We start from the raw sequence: 21323 nt of genomic DNA on the forward strand, positions 1-21323 counted from the left end.
TCATTCATTTTTGGATAAAATGTAGATTTATTTGGAATTTTATCAGATGAAGTTTTATATAAAATTAGTATTTAGTACCCATAACAAACCTAAAGGAATAATGTGTTAATATTTAGAGAACTTGCCAATGAGTTATAACTCAAATGCCATAGTCTTCTGATACTAATCTAAGAGATCGTCGGTTCGAGTCTCCCTATCTTTGGTAAAAAAAAAAAAAAAATATTTAGAGAACTTTATGGATCTTTTGGGGGGATTGAGTTAGGTTTAGGTAAGAAGCCAAACTAATTTTAAAGGACCAAATTGCCAATGAGCCTTGACTCTAATGGCATTTCTCCCCCCTCCCCACCTCAAGGTCTAGGGATCAAACCCTAGAGAATGCAATTGAAAAAAAATGTGATAAAATATGTGAAGAATGTGTGGGTGTGTTGTGTACTTAGGATTGGAGGTTGTTCAATCCACGGACAAAAAAAAAGGACCATATTGTTTTTAACCCATTTCTAAAGTAATAAATCGGTTTTAAATTGGTTTAAAAATAAGAGCTGGTTTCTAGAAAGTAACTAGTTTTATGGAAACTCGTTTTAAAAATAAAAAATTATCTTACGAAATTAAATTTTATATTTTTATTTCTGAAATTGTAACTTTGATATGAATAATTAAGAAAAATAATAAATTGTTAAAAAATGAACTGCTATAATATTGTTGTTGTAAATAAATTTAAAAATAGTTAAGAAACAGCAAAATTAAAATCAGAAAAAATAAAAAAATGAGTAAAGTACTAAATTGGTTCCCTAGGTTTGGGCGTAATTCTGTTTTGGTTCTTAAGGTTTAAAGTGTTCTATTTGAATCCAAAAAAATTTTATTTAGCATCAATTTAGTCCCATAGTGAGGTCAAAATTAAATAATTAACAAAATGTTCTACATAACAACAGTTCAAGAACAAAATCGATAATCTAGAGAACAAGTACAAGCTCCAAAGGCACAAAATAAACCATTGATGCATCAATACATTTATTTATCATTTTCTTTAGTTTTATAGAAAATATTTTATTTATATTATAAAAAAATAATAAATAAATGTTTTGATGTATCAATGGTTGATTTTATGCCTCTGGAGCTTGTACTTGTTCTCCAGATTATCGATTTTGTTCTTGAACTGTTGTTATGTAGGACATTTTGTTAATAATTTAATTTTGACCTCACTGTGAGACTAAATTGATGCTAAATGAAACTATTTTGGATTCAAATAGAACACTTTAAACCTTAAAGACCAAAACATAATTACGCCCAAACTTAGAGGACCAATTTAGTACTTTACCCTAAAAAAATTAACTTCTAACCTACGACAGAAATGGATCCTCTCTATTTTTCCATTTTTTTTAACACTTGAGAGAATAAAGTGTTATCTCTCACTTATAATTTTATAAGTGGTACCAAAATTAAATAGAAGAGAGAGAGCAGTGAAGGGTGAAATCCTACACTAAATACCATCCATTTTTTTTTTCCACCGAAGAGGATGCACTCCCACCTACGACTAGCATAGTTGAGACATTAGACAGGATTTGGATCCTCTAAAGTTTGAATTTCACTTTAGAGAGTAAAATGTGATCTTCTACCATTGAATACTTTCTCTTTCATATTTATTCTTGGTCCCACCTATAAAATAAATGGTGAGAGATCATACTTTACTCTCTAAAGTGAAATTCAAACTTTAGAGGATCCAAATCCTATTAGGCATCAGAATAAGCCTTTTCGTTTTTCACAATATTTCAGAATCCAACAAATCAATAAATCAAAGACTAATTCATTTTAGATCTGACTACTAATTAATGAACCCCCGATACTTATTTGCTAGATCTACCCAAGTTGGTTGGCATTAAAAATTTAGAATAAACTTTTACAGGCTTAAATTGCCCCTTGCCTTTCGATAATAGTAAGCTGTCCATCTGTAAGTAGTGGGACAACTACCAAAATATAAACTATTCAAAAATATATTATTTGTTTACCTGTTAGTTTATTAAATCTGACATTACTATTTAAAATTGTATTAAATTACACACTAATACATAAAGTTGTATTAAATCACACAAATCACCCAAAAAAATGTCACCAAACAAAAAAATCACACCAATCTGTAGACAATTTCATTTAGTCCAGTAAACCAAGAATCGATCCATTTCTCGGGGCCATGATTAACATCATTTTCATGTGAATATTTTATATCAAATAATTTATCAACAATCTTAAGATTCATCAATCATTTCACTTAGGCAAATAACAATTAGTCAATTACATTTTGGTACTGTAAAACCCCTGCCTTAAAAGTTTCTAGGTCTGATTATAGATTCGTCACTGCACAACCAAATTTATATGTTCGCGATTCAATGTTTTGTGGTTGGAGATTTACTAATTGCACATCTTATGCCTCTAAAAAGGCCACATCTTCGAAAACTGGCCAAGGTCCAGTTGTGGATGTGAACCCCCTTCTGGTATTGTGTGTGTGTCTAGTGTGGTAAGTTGTAATACGACAAAAAAATTCAATGTTTCTTCCCTTGGAAAAGGCAGGAATTAAATTAAACAAAATTGGATGAATAATATTACAAACAATGGAAACAAAAATTGAAAGAAAAAAAAAATACATCTATGATACATTCCTGGAACCCTAAGCATACTTGGATTTACTGGAGCACCGAGATAAGATTCTGGTCACAGAATCTTGATATCATTAAGTGCCTCAAATAATATACACTGAGACAGATGCATCAACATTCTGGTTCAAAATGCGCAATATCCATTTATGAGAGATCTCCTTCAATGGCTGCAAACGCGGGATATTTTGGCCAATCTGTCCCCAACAGTACTTTCAATGCCGACCAGGTTACTGAATTCCTGTCAGCGACTTAACTATCATGTCAGTGTTGCTCCTTGAACTGAAGAATTTGTGTCAGATGGGTGCAATGATGTTGGCAAATGTTGCTGCACGTGAGATTCACTTGCAAGACCCAGAACTTCTAAAGTTGCTCTGTACATTGGTATATGTAGTAGGTTTTTATTATCCACAGCAATTAGACTTAGCTTGTACAAGGTAAAAGGTAAAATGCAAAGGACTTAGCCAGAAAATAATTTTTTGCTAGGCTTTGTCAACTAATCATTGCATTGTTCAATAGGTGGAAGAATCAAATTTCTCTAAAATGAGTAAGTTAATAAAGTTTAAAAAATGAAGATCTAATCATCCTTGAATCAAGATAGCTAAGCTGACACATTATAAAGGTTACGAATTTATTAGTAATTAAAGCTTCACTTTTTACTTTACCAATCTCCTGAGCATCTTCTCCCTATAATAGGAGTCACTAGATTGAAAAAATAGCATGCACCATCGTAGTAATAAAACAAAAACCCAATATATTTTACGTGATCAGTGGACAATTTTGGTTCAAATGTTCAATGCAGGAGTTATGGGATGCAATCTGATGAGTGAAGATGCACTGAAAGTTAACTATAGAATAAGTTGATGAACAACCAAATCGAGTCTACTAGAAAAGTTTTACCTAGGAAGTGTAGATTTTACTGCTGGTTGATTGGCATAGGAAGCAAGGGGACCTCTGAGGTTAGCATGCCTGTTAAGAGCACTTTCCAGTTGTGGCGGTGGCAACTGTAAGAATGACAAAAAATGGTTTTAATCCGCTGGCAGGTGAGAGTTTTTTTGTTGACTTTGGAAGCTTTTTATAAAGTAATGCTCCTCAGTTTCTGTTTCAAATACTGAGGGATAATAGTTCAACCCTGTAGCTCAAATAGTGTTTTCCTTCTTTATGGGCCTCGTCCACAATTATTTTTTTCCCTCAAAATCGGTTAAAGTATTGTTTTAGTACCTATAGTTTGAATTAAGTCTTAATTTAGTCCCTAACATTTAAAACATCTTATTTTTTTCTCAAACGTTTTATTACATCATATATTAGTCATCTGGTAAAAATTAATTTTTTTTTTCCTAAAAATATCTCTTTACTCCATTATCATCCTTAAGTAGCGGCAATAATCGTAATTATGGTAGTCGTGGTGGTGGACTGGTGGTTGTAGTGATTTGGTAGGAAAAGTGGTAGAAAAATTAAGAAAAAAGTAAAATTAAAATGGATAAAAATGGGCATTTTTGGGAGAGAAAAAAATTCTAATTTAACCAAAAGACAAAAATAAGACGAAATAAAATATTTACGGGAAAAAAAAGTTTCAAACATTAGGGACTAAATCAGTACTTTAGCCTTTAAATATATTAATAGTCTCAGTTTATACAGTACCTGCAATAATACATGAAAAGAACGCGGTTGAGTCTGGTATACGCATTTTAAAAAACCAACCCAAAGTTTTGGCATGCGCCACACCTGCAGTAAGTATAAAGTGAACATCAGCAATCTTGAGTTTTATCAAAATAAGCTGATTTCTGGAATGAAGCATACCTGTTTAGTCACAAGTTTTGAAAGTATCTCCATAACAAAATCAACCTGAAATAATATGCATATTGTCAAAAGGATCAAAATGGTACATTGTGATGTCACCTTGCATATATCCATAGGAAAAAGATTATTATATATCCAGGCTTATATATATATATATATATATATATATATAAGCCTCGAAATAAAGGTTAAAGAGAAAACATATTGGTTGAACCATACTCGAGGAAATCCTATGATGCATAGCATAGGCACACGGGACATGTGGACACATGAATTTTAAGTTCTTACAAGACATGAGAAATGGTATATATATAAAATATAAAATATTTTTTAGATAAATTATAATGATATTTTGATATTGTATTAAAATATAAATTTATTTTTTAATTATTTTTAGTGTTTTTTTAATTATATAAAGTATTTAAAATATTTTTTTGTTTCAATAAATAATAATATATATTATTTCTAAACTCGTTTAAAAAATACGTTAAGAATAATACTGGATACGCTGACACGTGATGATATTTTGGTGTGTCCAAACAGGTCCGGAAATATTTTTTATTTTTATTAAGACACTGACACGCGTGTCAAACGAGTGCCAATGAGTGTCATGTCCAAAATATTTCCGACACGCAGACACGGCAGCAAAATGTCCGTGCTTTATAGAGGAAATCAGAAGGAAAAGGTTAGCAATCAATAACCTAATCAACATAAGTAGCAAAGGGAGACGGAGGGGTTACCAATGCAGGGAAAGCGTCAATTGCCTGAATAACTGTCCTCATGAAAAGTAGAGGCAACGGAGTTTGGTCAACCTGAAAGTTTCCACAATAAGGAACAAAAATAGTGTTGAAGTAAATACGTAAACTTGTCATATAAATCAAATCTTCGTACCATCTGGTTCAATGCTTTTGCCAGAACCTGTTGTGTGAACACTGTACGCTGCTCAAAACATGCTGAACAAGCATCTGTTATCTGATGGTGCAAAAGAATAATTCAGAGGTCGCAACTTACACTATTAAGGATTTTAAAAAGTTGAAGCAATATGAAACGCAACTGATGAATCAGATTATACAGATACAGTCAACAAACTCTGGTCAGCTAAATCCTAATAGAAAATACAACCGACCTAACCAAATTCCGTAATATCTAATTAGGCTAAGAAACCATAAATGTATTCTTTTATCAGAAAGGGTTGCAACATGACTCCTTTATTATACAACTAACCATTTATTTTGGGTACTTATAGCAAAAGTTTGATAGACAATCAACCAAAAGTATAGTATAACACTTCTAATACGGGGAAATTTAACTTTGCCAAGCACAGGAGAAGAGAGATAACATTTTTCGTTATATATAAAACAATAAAATGCATGCCTTCTTAAGTGCAAGGCCATCTTTCTCGGGAACAATTCCATGGATTGCGACCAACACTTCAACCGGCGTTAATGCTGGACCTGTATGAGCCGATCCCTGTGATGAACATATTGAATGCTTAGCTTATCTAGAAGAATAGAGAAATAACAGGTCCCATGTACCAAGAAGAAAACTGGAATATGGAAAAAGTGTTCAATGCCCCATATTCAAGGCAACCCAGAAAGAGCATAATTCATATTAAATATGATGTTCAGCTTGATAATTCACATATACCTGTAGTATGTGAGCAAGTGCCCTCTGAAACTTCTCCAATGGTAGGTCAACAAGGCGGGGGAATATTGGTAACACCTGCAAAACCAAATAATCTTGATCAGGGGTATAAATGGACTAATTACAAAATAAATTGTATCCTAAAACATGTTACGATAGTCATATTTTTTCTAGCCACATAATACTTTATCACATGTGTAAATGGACTAATTGCAAGCAATCTTATAAGAATTTACTGATCTAATTTGGGCCGTAGAAAATGGTGGAAGAATGTTGATATGGGGAAATTTTTAAAGATGGAAAAGATGTAGTAGTTTGAAGTTGTAGAATAGCATGGCCAAAAAAAAAAAGAAACCCTAGAAATGTCTTATCACTAAATAATGGGGAACAAGGAAAATTTAACAATATACAATGAACAGCAGAAAAGGTTCAACAGTTTGACCTCCTTTTTGGAGAGTGATGACAGCAGTGGAACCAGAATTGAAACATCCTGAAATGGAGAACCAGTGTGGATAAGGAAACAAGCCAAAACATATCGTACCATTCTCCACCTACGACATACCTTAAATTTAGTTTCATATAGACGTTTTACAGTAGATATCAGTTCCAATGATGGTGTTGAATCTTGAGTCAATATTTGCAGTACCTTCAAGAACACATAAGTCAATGTTAATTCATTAAGATCATCTTCATCTAAGTTCCATGAACCAAAATATAGGCTATTTTGAACAATGCAAACAGAAAGCTACCAGTGTCAAAAGATTTTCACTTCCTTGTGGTGGATCAGATATAATATGAAGCAATTCAGTATAAGATTGCCCTAATGCCCTCAGAAGAATAGGAATGTGGCGATGAAAAGCCTGCAAAAACACGTGAACAAAAAGAAGCATTAAAATAAAATTCACTGGCGACAGCATTAGATGAAAAGCAAAAGCAAAATCAAAATGCACAATGAAATCTGTTTTTCATATAATCATATGTGAAGCAGCATATATTTGCATACCTAAACCTAATCCAAAAGATAAAACAAACAGTTTCAAACCACAAACATTTTGTGGAAACCTGCTATTATTCTATAAACCATGGCAAAGGTGTATTCTAAGTTAAAAGACTGACAGCTAACTATTGTGTGAGCATAACATATAGACCAAAAAGAATTCTAGTAAATTAACATATATTCAAGAAAATAAGACCTGCTTAACCATCCTTGGGGCTCGCCCATAGACATCAAATACAATCTGAAGAAGACTAGGTTTCTGAAAGGATACAAAAATTGGGTCAGTTTTTTTGGAACTGGTCTGAAGAAATTATAATGTAGCCAATGTCAATTTATAAGCTAGCTTTTAAGTATGCATAAACAAACCTTTGTACATAAAGCGAAAAATAAAGAAATTAAGCGTTGAGCTTCAGAGAATGATATAGACGGAAGACTTTGAGCCATTGGCTTAGTGGTTCTATCAGAGTCGTGTTCTGAAAGGGTAGACTCTGAGACCTGTGATGTGCCACTTATTTCCTGACATGCAACCTGGAAAGTGGAAAAGGAAAATCAGCCATGAATAAAAACCAGTCTAGTCAGCAAAACAGCAACCGAGTCTACTCCCCACGACGAAGCTTTTTTTTCTTTTTGTGAAAGGGGGGGGGGGTGTTTGATAAAAGAAGCTTCTTTAGATTTTTGAAGAATTGTAAGTTTAACCGTAAGGCCTTGTATTAGATTCCCTTCTCTAGGTCAGCAGCTTTAGCTCTCGTAAAGAAGTAAAGATACTATGGTAAACCATGATTTCTTTTGTGCTTTGGGTTGTATATAGATGGAAAGGAATGCTAGAATTTTTCAATTCATTTTATTTCTAGTAAGATCACTTTTTGGCATCCTTTTGGAGTCGCTGTTCATGGCCTGCTTATAGTTTTGCTTTAGCTGATATGCAAAGGGATTGGTATCAATGATGTGCTTGATACAAGGTTTATCCTTATAGAAATTAGTTGTTATTTCTGCATCTTTGTAACGATAGCTGATCCCCTTTTCTTTTGTATTTCTTTTCCTCTCTTCTAGTAAGAAGATATTCATTTTTCTTTAAAAATAAAGGAGTATGAGACAGAAAATGGTTGATGATAGCTACAGGATCAGAATCAAATTCAAAAAATAATATCATCAATCTCTTAATGGCAGACAACACGAAGAATATAACCTATATTTTAAAAACAATTGAAGTGAGATAGATATTAGAACAATAGTACAAGCTTAATACCTCTACCTCAGGTCTCTGTTCAGAGGGTCCAGATTGCGAAACATCATGGTCTACGGCAGAAAGAAGAGTATCAGTGGCAAATTTCTCAACATCTTCTGCAATGTAACTAAGCTGATAGAGCTTGTTTGTCACCTGTTCAATACAAATAAAAGAATTTTGTATATTATTAGCTAGAAATATGCAATAGGTTTCATGCAATCATAAGCTTTCACAGTTTATACCAGCCGAATAGCTTTTGCTCGAATCTCATCTTGTGGGTGAACAGCACACTGTCAATATTATACACCAATCAATACATTAGCACTGTGAAGATGTAACAGAAAGAAGGAAAGCCTATGTAAATCAGAATGACCATTTTCACAAAATTAATGAATTGGTACTAAGACAGGGAAATTAGAAAACAACTTTTCAAAAATAAAATTAACATTGTCAAAAAAATCATGGGAGGTCAAAATTGAACATCCAACCCCTAAAGCGACCTTGCAAAATTAAACATTCTGTTGACATGCTAAAGGGCAACTTGCAAGTTGCAGCCTCAAGTTTCATTTAACATTCTCTGAGAGATGCTATGGACCTATGCTACACCTGTTGCACTAGGTGAACAGCCAATTAGAAGTTTTGGAGTGTGTGTATGATAAAAGTATACCAGATATAACATGTTGCTAAAAAGAATAGACATGAATAGAAAACTCAATATATGATCGACGGCAAAGAATATTTGCATCCCTACTGTACATTTAGACAAATGAAGCAACATGAAATATTTTAAATGGGTATGCCGCCACAATCTGGCCAATACAAAAGATTAACCCTAAATAGACATGAATATAACATACAATTCAGATGAGTTATATATTCAACTACCAGAGACCTGTAAATGATCATATACCTTTAATGCTATGCCCAAGCACGCTTGGCGATTTTGTGGACGCCCCAAAATTAAACTCCATATAGCACCTAGACCTTGAGTTACACGTTCGATATCACGAATAATTTTTCCATTATGATCAACAACGTCAGAACAGCAGAGATCACTCAAAATATTCAAGGCAGATTCTGGCAAAAGTGGAACTTCACCAAGAAGCCTACTAAAAGATTTGTCTGAAGCCGGAAAAGATTCCAACAAAGATTTGGCCTAGAAGGAAATGGTAAATCTAAGTTTCCTGAGAAATAAATAAAAAATAAAGGATAGAAATCAATGTTTCTAAATAAATCCAAACAATCAATAATGAACATACCACTCCCAAGAGAAACTTTTCATACAAGACAGAAGAAGAGGAAGAGTTTTCAACTGAATCCAATACTGTGAGGCAGTGCAGATGGTACAAAACATACAGCACTAGTTCATGACCCTGCAAAGCCATTTGTAAGTAGCCAAGAGTCAGAATAATTTAAAATAATAATATTAGTAGTAATAGTAACCAAAAAGGCAAAAAAATACAAATTTTCAGAACTATTTTGATCATGAACTACAAGCAACGGGATTCGAGTATGAAACTAGTCCATTTAGGATCTTTGATGCAACAATACTGTCAAAGCCTGAATTTGGTGCATTTAAACTAAAAGATCATACTTCGCATGTATCAAATCCCTCATATAGATACAAATTATTCAATGACGTGTAATAATTATCAGCAACTTCACTTAAAAAAGACTCAGCAATATTCTAACATTATAAAACAAGAAAAAGCAAAATTCAATTTCTATATTATAATAATAATAATAATAATAATAATAATAAAAATTTGTAGTAGGATATTAAAATGTAAACAGGGCACCTTTTGCCAGTGGTCTTCCACAATTTGGTTTTGCAACATCACAATGAACTCATTATCGTCATCAATCTGCAAGGTAGGAGCAACAAATTATTTGCTAATACTATTTATAATCTCTGATGCCGAAAGAATGACTGAAAAAGATACATGATAAAATACACATTTCTTCATTCGCATCTTGCGATGCAGCTCATACTTTCTATGTCAAGTGAATAGCAGCAGCTTTCTGTTTTGGGTTAAAACATTCCTCCCATTTCATTTCTTAACTACAAAAAAAGTAGGGGCGTGTGTTTGTTTCCTAAAGGGCATGTATTTGAAAACAATGAAGAGCCAGTCCAGAACATAACCAAGGCTTCTCCTCTAACTTGTCATTTCTCCTCCCAATGGTTTATACGGGTATTGTACCACGTGTAACATGTAAAACATGACCAGGCAAAAACAGCTGTAAATTGATATTAGACTACCAATCTAAACGAACAGCACACACACACACACACACACAGAGAGAGAGTAAATAGCTGATAAACATTAAAAGGAAAAAACAATTCTCTACCTGAGCTACAAGCCGAGCAAGGAGTGGCATGCAAAATTGCTGACATCCTGTCCCATCCAAATGCCTGTATGACTCTATAATATGCCTAATAGCCAGGTGCTTCACCTTAGTTTCCTGCTCATAGGTTAGATCCACATATGGTGGTAGCTGTGGTAGTTCTAGACAGGTATCTTCTGATGTAGATGCAACTTGGACATCAGGAGAAAACTGATCAAAATCTAATGAGTCGGTCTCATTTGCTTCAGTATCCTCCAACAGCTTCACTGTACTACGATCTTCATCAGTTGCATCAGAGGGAATGACTGAGGAATCCAAAGAAGCAATTGCTTCCGCAATGTGCTGGGTATCTCCAGGCCTCTCCAGAACCTCTGTCTTGGGAGTTAGCCGATCAGGTCCAGAAAGTGAGGGACCTTCAGAAATGATATCCTCATTTTTCAGATTGATTGTTGCCTCAGATTGATTATTTTCTTCAGCGGAGGCAACAGGAGGTGAAGAAGGCTTAATCAAAGATACAGGATCATCTAACTCTAATTTTGTTGCCACAATATCATCTCCAACAGACCCAGCTGCCCCACCAAGAGTTGCAGCTATACGCCGTGGATCCAAGCGACGGGGATCCTGAAAATTTGAACCAGATGGTTTAAGGTAAACGCAAAATTGGCATTTTAAAATAGAAATATTAACCAGCAGCAAAAACTTCTACAACGAATAACAAATCTTACCCTGCGTGGGTCGCGTTTAGAATCAGCAGGCAAATTATTGATGTCAGACAGTGATGAACTAGTGGCAGTGATTGTAGTTGAAGGGAATGGTGCTTGGTCAGTAACAGCCAATGATTGGATAGAACTTACTGGAGCAGATGGTGATAAAACTTTTGATTGACTGAATTGGGAACCAACTTGTTGAGGTACTGGCGAATTCCCAATCCTTGCTAGCGGTGGGGGTGTCTTAGGCAAGTGCTTCATATTTGTTATCACAATATCCGCCAACAGATCAGGATGAATCTTGGAAACAAGGATTTCAAGAGATTCAGCACCTCTTTCTCCTTCAGCAAGCAAAGCACCAATCAAAGCAATCATTTGCTCCACTGCAGTTAATTCACCATCTAGTGCAGTAGCATTAAGTGATACTCCATTAACAGAGTTAAGATCCTGTCCAAAGTCATTTACTTGAACTGGTAAAGTTAAGTGAGGGTCAGGACCAGATCGAATCCGCTTAGAGATTGCCTCGTGACCATTGGCCAGATGTTCATTATCCAAAGGAATAGCTCTTTTTCTAGATAATTCCCCTGAAACATGTGACTGAATTGATGATTGATCATCCTGAAAGATAGAAATCAAACTGGATGTGATAAAATTGGAGAGAAGGAATCGCAGCTCATGCTCAATGTTTTATTTGGATAAAAGTAACTTGTACTCAATAATGGCAGCTTGCTGTTAAATGCACTAAGTGGCTACATACCTTGATAACCCGAGCATCACGTGTAGAACGATCACCGTTTTTAATAATTTTGTCAACTTGTCTGATGACCTGATCGGCAGCATCCGCTGCATTCATGGCCCGCAGGGTCTTTATCAATCTTTCTCGAGACTGCAAAACATCAAGAGAATAATTATTTATTTAAGAAAATACACCTCATCATGGTTAACCACACAGATACCAGTCCTTCCCAAATCCCAATTCAACCTATGAGGTAACAATAAAGCCATTTATATACTATTGTTCTCTTGCCACTCATGCTTGCTCAGATGTGCTTTGTTCTTAACTAAACTATATACTAGGAGCACCAGATAATAACACAGAATAGACAGACTTGTAATCTAGATGATATATTCCTAGGATGTCATCTGTAGAGTATAATTGCCATAAGCATGTGAAATTTATGAGAAGCTTATAGCAAACCTCAGACTAGAAGCTTAATAGTAATACTAAAATACAATTTGGAGGTATGATGTATAAATATGTAAGGCAAAACTAGTAGTTCTTGCAAAATAAATTACCATAATGAATCAATGATTCCATTGGGCCAACTATTGGGGGTCCAAAAGTAATAAATTTAGATTCAATCTTTAGCAGGAACCAAAATTGTAAAATAATTTAGACAGCTTCTGTAAAGAGGATTATGATAAAGCAAGACAGAATGAATAAATAACCAGGGAACAGAGAATGCTAGGGGCCAAGTGAAATGCAAAATTCAAGCACATATTTACCTCTAGTATAGGTGAATAAGTGCACCTAAGAAACCCCAAAAAAGCAGTTCTTAAAGAGTACTGAACACTGGCAATATGATATCTTTTCGCTGTTTGAAAATTTGGATTAAAATCGAGCAATGCAGAAAAAATTGTATCGTAGTGTTGCGGCCGTTTCCTTGCAATAGCTGATAAACTGTCAAAAGAAACACATAAACGGTTGGTTAGATTTCAAGTGACAATGAGGTAGGCCAAAAAAAACCCAGCAACCCATCCACAGCAACTACATTTAATGCTAAAAGCAATGCTACATAAACTTTGTAGAAAGCCTAGAGGAAATTTAAATCCAAAGAGCGAAGCGGCATATCAGTATCAAAACCCCCAAAAGTAACAGCTGGGCATCATTCAGCATTACACCTGCACACAATCTAAGCCCCTAACAGGGATATTTTATTTAGAATATCCATAAAATCCATCAAGTTAAGCAAACTTGTCTAACTTTCTTCATTTGAAATACGTGATCATGCTCCTAACCAATATATCATTTGAATTCAAATTATTGGCAGCTCAGGAAATTGTAGAAAAATGCATACTTGGGTGGTGGGCAAACTATCTTTATCGGACAAAAATAACCAAATGCTCACTTAAATGCATAGATAATATGTTAATAAAATGGGAGTTTCAAATAGAACCCATTGCCACTGAATAGCTGATATAGATAGATTCACTTATACTATTCCCTTTTGCATCTCAGAAGAATCAAGGAATTTCACTAGAAGCACTAGAAAGCAGATTCATTTTTTTTAATTCATAGAACTTTATGCTTTATATATATATATATATATATATATATATAAAGAGAAAACAAAAATTTAGCCTAAATGCTGAACAATCTCCTTAGTCCTTAACCCTGTATTCTACAGTCATCTTTGAACAAATACGAGTGAAACTATTCACAATATTAGAAATTACCCTATCGTCTCCATATAACTTCTAAACTTGTTCATTTCAGCCATTTCCATATAAACAAACTCAAAGTTACAAAGGTAGTGATCATGCAAGAAATAGAAAACTGAAGCACAATATGGGAACAGTTCATTGCATTACAGAGATAAGCTTGCAGCAATGGCAGACCAAACCTACATCAACAGAATCAGATTTGTGTGCTGTTGTTTCAACAAACTAGATTTTTATGCTCCACTTATAAACCAAGACAAATATAAAATTAATTAAAGTGAATAATGAGACATTAAAAAGGAAATGTTGGAGACTTCTAGAAGCAGCTTTGGATGGCTAGATTTTAAGATTCCAGAAATACATCCACTTTTTGCGAAAAGACAGGAATGTAGTGGATAGTAGAAATAACATAGTTTTCAATCAGACACAGCATCATATATTAATTAAGGAGCATATTCTCTTTTCTCCTTTTTCTTGAAATCAATTTCTCGGGGGAACATACAAATTAATAAAATGAAATCCTATTATAATTCTGCAGAAAATTGAAGAAAACTGTAACAAAAATAGGGCCAAAACAAACACAAGTCATTGCAACAAGATAAAAACATAGTGCCACAACTACCTGTATACAAAAACATGTATCCTTTAAAAAATAAATAAAAAAGGGATCCACAATAAAATTAAATAACAGTAGAAAATATACACATGCCAATCCCTTGCATTTCTTTTCACCAAAAGAACATTGCCTTAAAGAAACTCAGTGATGAAGATAACAGATGATAGCAAACTGGTATGAGTATAACCCATTTATATTCCACAATTCAAACTAGTCAATAAGTACATTATAAATGATCTGATATCAACTCCAGATTGAGATGGAAAGATACAGAGAGAATAAAAAAGATCACATAAAGCAGTTTCAGATCAAAACTTCCATTGAAACAACATTCCTTAGAATATGAAGATGTGATTAGAAAATAAGAACAAAAGGAGTTTAGTTTAAAAGGAGGCTCTCATGAAGTAAAAAGAAAGAAAAGGAGTGAAAAAAGTATGTGAGGTATTTAGCTTTTTTTTATACTTAACCTGAAATAATATGGAAGGACCTCAAAGGGTGCATGGCTTTTTTCTGTTTAGTTTTCAGGTATGTTCTCACTAATAATTACAAACATCACCTCATTTTCAATTTATTGCATGCTTTTAAAACATTTCTGCAGAAAATGATGGAATCAAGGCAGAGTTGTTTTCACAATTTCCTTACAGAAGTTTGACAAACAGGAAATTAAGTTACAAAACAATGGAATTTTTGTAATTATCAACGGAATCCATCAACTGAAATTGAGAGAAAACAAGCCAAATGCCAATTTAGATTGTTTAGCTCCCAGAAGTAAAAAAGTAGCAAACCATAACTTGTGTTTCAGAAAAAATCAAAAAAATCTTGTCATTTTAATATATCTGACACCAGCACCTCAGCTAACAAATCAGTTCAATATCCAGCATGAGTCCTAATCAAAATCAAAGAGAACACATGAAATATGATTACACACCTTCACAGATTAGTGTAACAGGCTCAAATGTTGACAAAAAAGCACCGGAAAACAGGATTTCTAAAACTCTCCCTACCAAGTGAAAATGCATAACAAGTTATCTGTATATACATTCTGAAACCTTCACTCAGCTTTGAACAATACAGTTGCAAATAAACACAGAATATCTTGAAAAACTCCAAGTTTTAGGTATTTTAGATTGGAGTCCCAGACAATTATCCAAAATTATACTTCCGAGACATCAGACTTTAACTTTTCACTTGATCTAAATCAATCACTGAATTCCTTTTGGCATCACCACTGTCAATATTCCAATGAAAGAACTGATGTGTTCAAACATTAATTTTTCTCAAAAATGGTGAATGAAAATATTCTGCATGCATCAATATTGCGGGGAAAGGACAATCAGAAAATCAAACATATTATTAAGACCATGCACATAAAATATCATCGCTACAAATAGAACCTCAATGAATCCTGCTGTAAGAGAATATCAAATGCTAAACTTTCAATCAGAAAATATGCTTTGTTTCAACTGTTGGTAAAATTATTATCTCATTTTCCAAGCAAACCTGAAGTTACTTGTGGTAAAACTTGTGCAAAAGATAACAAGTGAGAAATGAAACACAAATTTATAGAAAATGAGCCAGAGTATATAATAGAAGCCCGGGAAAATATTATTTGAATTATTGAGATATTAACTGTGTATCAGCTGTTATAATAATAAATACATTATCTGGGCATGCGCTTACAGCACAAAAATTTAAACAGTAAATGGTCTCTCTCAACAGTTTACAACAATAAACTGCATTGCTTGACCACCATCCTTGGTTCATGAGATGACCATTTTAATGCCTCAATTTCGATATCTATCACCCGACCAACTGGCATGCCACAGTAAATTAACGAATCATCTTACATAGACAATCACCATAACTTCCATTATATGAACCACCAATGCAGCAGTATCCATGGCCATTAACTCCTCGTAAGGAACTGGTCAGCATGTCGCAACGTTATAAAACAAACAAGCAGTTGAACTTGTTCTATCCATGAGACCCTGCTCCAATGATTCCCTCCATAATTTTGAACATAGTAAAAGATGTGGAAAATTTTTAAAACCTTTAGGTGATCCTAACACATTTAATTGCATCAGTAAGTATTGAGTAAGAGACAGCACCATTTACTAACAAAAACATGAAATCATAATTCAAAAAAGTACAATGGAGTTGTAGGAGAGACACTTGTCACCTTCCTACATGAATATATACAAGTAAGGCTGAATAGAAACAATTCGAGATTTCAAATTTGGAACTAACTGATTAGGTGTATCTTACAACTGCAACAAAGGTTTCCATGTAACAAGTAACTCTGAAGATGAGTGCATGGAAACAATGCATCAACACATCAAATTTAATGGGCTGCTAAATGTGTGCACTGTTAATAGACAAGAATAAATAAACATCCATCAAATGGGAAGAGATAAAGAGCAATAAAACACCAGATTAGCCACAGAATTGGATACACGTGTTCTTTTGGAGCAAGTGGATTTTAAAACTTGGAATTTATATATATCGTTGAAAAGGCTTAAAACTGAATTTCTCTTTTAAACTTTTGGATGGAAAAAATGACTTTATTTCAGGATTTTGATTATGTTTGAAAATACAAATATATAAAGTGACTTTTCTAGTCGTAGAAGTAAACTTTTTGGGCTAAGATAACTTAAATACATACACCCTAGAACACATGAAATCTTTCACAAACAGGGAGACCAGAAAGCAATTTTCATTAAGCCAAAGGGGCAGGGGTAAATAAAAGAGATATAATGAAGGAGTGCATAAATTCCTTCTATCTTTTTTCATGAATAAGTAACTAAGCACACTCAAAAAAGAGGAGCATGATCCAGTAGTTTGTACAAGCACAATACCATAAACAAAACCTAAGTACCAAGTCACAGAGATAACATGAATAGTAATTGTATCAACACGTGATCATCGACTTCATGACTTGCCACAAAATGAAAACAAATCACTTAATCTACTAACAATTTGCAAAGATAAGGACAAATGATAAATTGATAACAAGGAAGACAAGCAAAATAGATATAAACATTCTGCACATGCTATGAGACCCAGACTTCAAATCTGATGCTACCTATAAACCATTATCACTAGAAATGCAATTTCATATATGATTGCAATGTTTCTTATTAAGAGGTGAAGAATTAACGCTTATAAACCTATAAGGTTCATTACAAGCAGTGGACTTAACGCATGACATAGTCAAAAGAGCCCAATGAAAGTAATCAAATAGATTAAATGACATACACATGCACACACATATCAGGAGAGAAACAAATAAAAGCATGTCATATACCTACACTAGACTGTTACATCACTAACCCGAAAAGTACATTCAAATTCCTCAATACAAACATGCAATAACAAGTAGAGAGTTTTAAAAATACGAGGAAAAGCATTGTGATAGTTATTTGTACTTTATTTTATGAGGTGAAGGAAAGAATTGGTCAACCAACAACGTTTCACAAGTTTATAGCAGGGGAGCACATGAAGAAAATAAATGTTAGCCAAGATGTAGAAAAATAACAGATATATAAAAGACTTTTCCATGGGGAAATACTGTTAGCATGCCTAGCTTTGTCTCTGTAATGATCTGCTGCCAGTAGTAGTTAGCAGTAAGTCAAGGAAAATAACCCTCTAGATCCAACCATCTAATTTAGAAGTGGGATACCAGAAATGTTGCACAGGTTCTACAGCTATCCGAAAATGAAGATTGCACAAAATGTTAAATGTTATGCAAACCCTTGTTATTAACCACTAGCACATGAAAACTCACCAATTTATAACAGTAATTGTTAAACAACCAGGGAGACTTGCACCAGGCTGCAATAAATTTAATAGAATGCCAATGGTCCTGTTTGCCTCCGACTTGAGAGCCACCGGATCAAGAAGAGGGTGACCACCAACCAACCATGATATATTAGCAGCTTGCCTAGATCCTGTTATTGGATCAAGATTTAAATGAACAAATGGATGAAAATTACCCAAAACAACTCAATCTCCATAGAGAAGCATTACACAAAAATTAAAGAACAATACCTTCTCCAGTTGATTTCTCAGGACTATTGTTGTCAGGAGTAAAAAGCAAGACGAATATTTCCAAGAATTTCAGTCCCAGCAACTTTATTCCGGCAGAACCAGGCTAAAATATCAAGCAGTTAACTCTCCAATCAGAAAGGAATAACCACCGACAGACCAAATTATAACGAGTGACATTCATATTCTAAAAACAAGAAAAATGCAAAATGTTTCTAGGGATGATGAATAGAAGCTCTGAAGCTAGTTATGTACATAAGTCATAAGTAACATGCTATCTTGCTATCTAAAATCTAAGCAACTGACTTATTAAGTTTAAAACTCCAGACAAAAAGTTACAAGTGATTATGACAGTCAACAAAGACAAGTAAACTCCAAACACCATCCAATGCATAGACATGCATAACTTACAAGCCCCTATTTAAGGAGGAGCACCACAGACGAGCACCACAGACCTTAAAAAAAAATAAAAATAATAAATAAATCAATTCAACATCTCAAAGCACCATATTACAACCACCTATATAATGATCTTGCACTCCATGAGTCATGACAAAGAAAACAAGAGAATAGTGATTTTTATCAATACTGTAGCTCGTCATGATCAAGATCAATTCGGCAAAGCCTTTGAAGATGTTTATTTGACTAGATATTTAAATTGAATTTCAAACATACAGTTGCATTATTGAATTAGTTGAATACAGTTCATTAGTACATTTCACACTGATAAACCAGCCTTCCAAAAAGTAAGAATATCTGAAGAACAGCAATTATATTCTGAAGAACCGAAAAGATCTAATTACCTCAAGAGCAATCCCAAAAACAGCATCCTTGAACTTAAGCATCCACATCCAAACCCCTTCTAACCACCTCTCTACTTTACCATATTGTTGAAACTGTAAAGTTTTCCAAATTAGTGTCACTCGTCAGACAACAGTAAGTACACTACCTACCAATGTCAGGATAATGGGAGAAGTAAAATGAGCAAAGACTCTCGTCTAAACAAATTTTTCCTTCCATCTAAAACATTTGGCAAAGGACAATAAAGAAGGTGCAAAATCCATCAAACAGCTAAAAAATCCAAAATATAATTCATGAACAGTCACCAGTGATATGATGCACAACTGAGTTTTATTAAAGAGGGTTTGAGATGGTACCTGCACAATCATCTCCACAAAAACATTACAGAAGATGTTCGTGCCACTAACAATAGATTGCTTTACAATTATCGGATCAGCATCTCGCAAAAATGTTAATAGTATAGAAACAAGTGCAGGAGAATGATCGACTGCTTTAAAACCAATCTCCTCAATTAACCTGGAATACAGTGGAGGAATCATCTATAAGCTAAAATAAAACAAGAAACACACACCAACTGGTAGTTTTTAAGAAGGGCAGAACACAGAGACACGGCACAAGTTATTGGGAAGAAGTAAACAACTAAATTCAGCCTATACTTGCACTTAGCTACAAGCTTCTGCTGCAAGCACTATGGAACGGCCCTGAACCACTTTAGAATACAGCAAATACAACAGCTAAACATTTTTTCTCAGGTAGAGTCCTATTATAAACCATCATTCGCCACAATATTCGAGTGCATTGCATTCCGGCACCAACTAAGCCATACCCAAATCTATAAAATTGATTGAATTCCATGAATATTTGACAAAGAAAGCTTTTCTTCTCCAATATATAGACCATCTTTGAAAGACCGATTTAGCGTAAAAACAACGTTGGCATGTTTGCAGCAATAAAATCATAGATTTAAAAGAAATAAGCAGTTAAGCACCACACATTGCCCTAAAATACCAATCAATATTGAGAAAAACCAAGAAAACTCATAACCGAGTAACGATACAGCTAAAGCGACATAATTAATAGAAAAGAAAATGGTAATAAATAACAGAATTAGGGTTAGGGCACTGACTGTATGAGCAATTTGCGAACGAGGGATTCGGGAGAGGACTGAAGCTCGAGGAAGAAAGGGAAGAGGTCAGCGGAGAGAGAAGGGTCGAGGGAGAGAAGGAGGTCCTTGGCTTGGGTGAGGGATGAGAGCTTGACGTTGACGTCGCCGTGGTTGTTGGCGGCGGCGAAGAGAGAGAGGGCTTGGTCTCTGGAGGAAGAGGCCATGGCTGTCTCTCAGAGTCAGAGAAGTTAGGGTTTGCGGGCAGAGTGAGAAAACTGGTCTTATATTTTATAATATTATATTTTAATGACTATTATAATGTGGAATGGAAGAAGAAGAAAAAGAAGATGGAGGAGGAGGGAAGGGTTGGGAATGGAAGAGAGCAAGAAAATCGGCGGGATGGGTAATTGTAATGAGAGTGGGTGAAGAGAGATGAGATTAGCTGAGACGGGAACGATGGATTACAAATTTGGGACCTCTCAACCCCGTGCTTTTTATGTCTGCTACTACTTTTATACCATTTTATTTTATTTTATTTTATATATATTTATATTATTTTGTGTTATGTACTTGGAACAGGAATTTTTTTTATATAAATTAAATAAATGTATTATATACGGATATAAATAATTTGCAATATTTTTTCGAAATTGGATCGTATTACTTAACCAAATAATTTTAAACGTACTTCTTTTAGATGTGAAAATTTCTAAACATGTATTACACACGTAATATGTAATATGTAGCACTTGTTGTACTCCACATATTTTGTTTACAGTGTTAAACAAAATACGTTTAAAATTATTTCGTTTACAATTTATACGGTGAGACACTAAGACATTAATTTTTTACTCTTTTATTCTTGTTCAATTTTTAAATTTTTAAAATTTGTCTTCTTATTTTCTTAAATTTTTTTTGAATGAAAAATAATTTAATTTTTTCTAAATATTT

The 21323-nt window shown here is 34.0% G+C and overlaps 1 protein-coding gene across 5 annotated transcripts; it reads right to left on the reverse strand.

Moving 5' to 3' along the window:
• Positions 1-2540: 2540 nt before the first annotated feature.
• On the reverse strand, positions 2541-20891 carry LOC112765195 (uncharacterized). 5 transcript variants are annotated; one of them, XM_025811077.3, is made up of 27 exons: positions 20394-20891; positions 19624-19783; positions 19270-19362; positions 18470-18572; positions 18207-18369; positions 12871-13045; positions 12122-12250; positions 11383-11982; positions 10661-11278; positions 10111-10176; positions 9571-9684; positions 9222-9467; positions 8554-8601; positions 8339-8464; positions 7453-7614; positions 7283-7345; positions 6839-6949; positions 6652-6735; positions 6532-6579; positions 6093-6167; positions 5820-5915; positions 5337-5417; positions 5186-5257; positions 4446-4490; positions 4287-4370; positions 3546-3649; positions 2541-3019 (listed from the first exon to the last, which is right to left on the reverse strand). In XM_025811077.3, the coding sequence occupies exons 1-27, from the start codon at positions 20594-20596 to the stop codon at positions 2905-2907; spliced, it is 3984 nt and encodes a 1327-aa protein (XP_025666862.1). In that variant the 5' UTR covers positions 20597-20891; the 3' UTR covers positions 2541-2904. The 5 variants fall into 5 exon arrangements, with proteins under 5 accessions (XP_025666862.1, XP_025666861.1, XP_025666866.1 ...); XM_025811076.3 differs by having other exon boundaries at positions 8333-8464; XM_025811081.3 differs by lacking the exons at positions 2541-3019; positions 3546-3649; positions 4287-4370; ... (17 more) ...; positions 12122-12250; positions 12871-13045 and adding an exon at positions 16007-16410.
• Positions 20892-21323: the final 432 nt, after the last annotated feature.

This window comes from Arachis hypogaea, chromosome 17 (assembly GCF_003086295.3).
Source record: "Arachis hypogaea cultivar Tifrunner chromosome 17, arahy.Tifrunner.gnm2.J5K5, whole genome shotgun sequence".
Classification (NCBI taxonomy): Eukaryota; Viridiplantae; Streptophyta; class Magnoliopsida; order Fabales; family Fabaceae; genus Arachis; species Arachis hypogaea.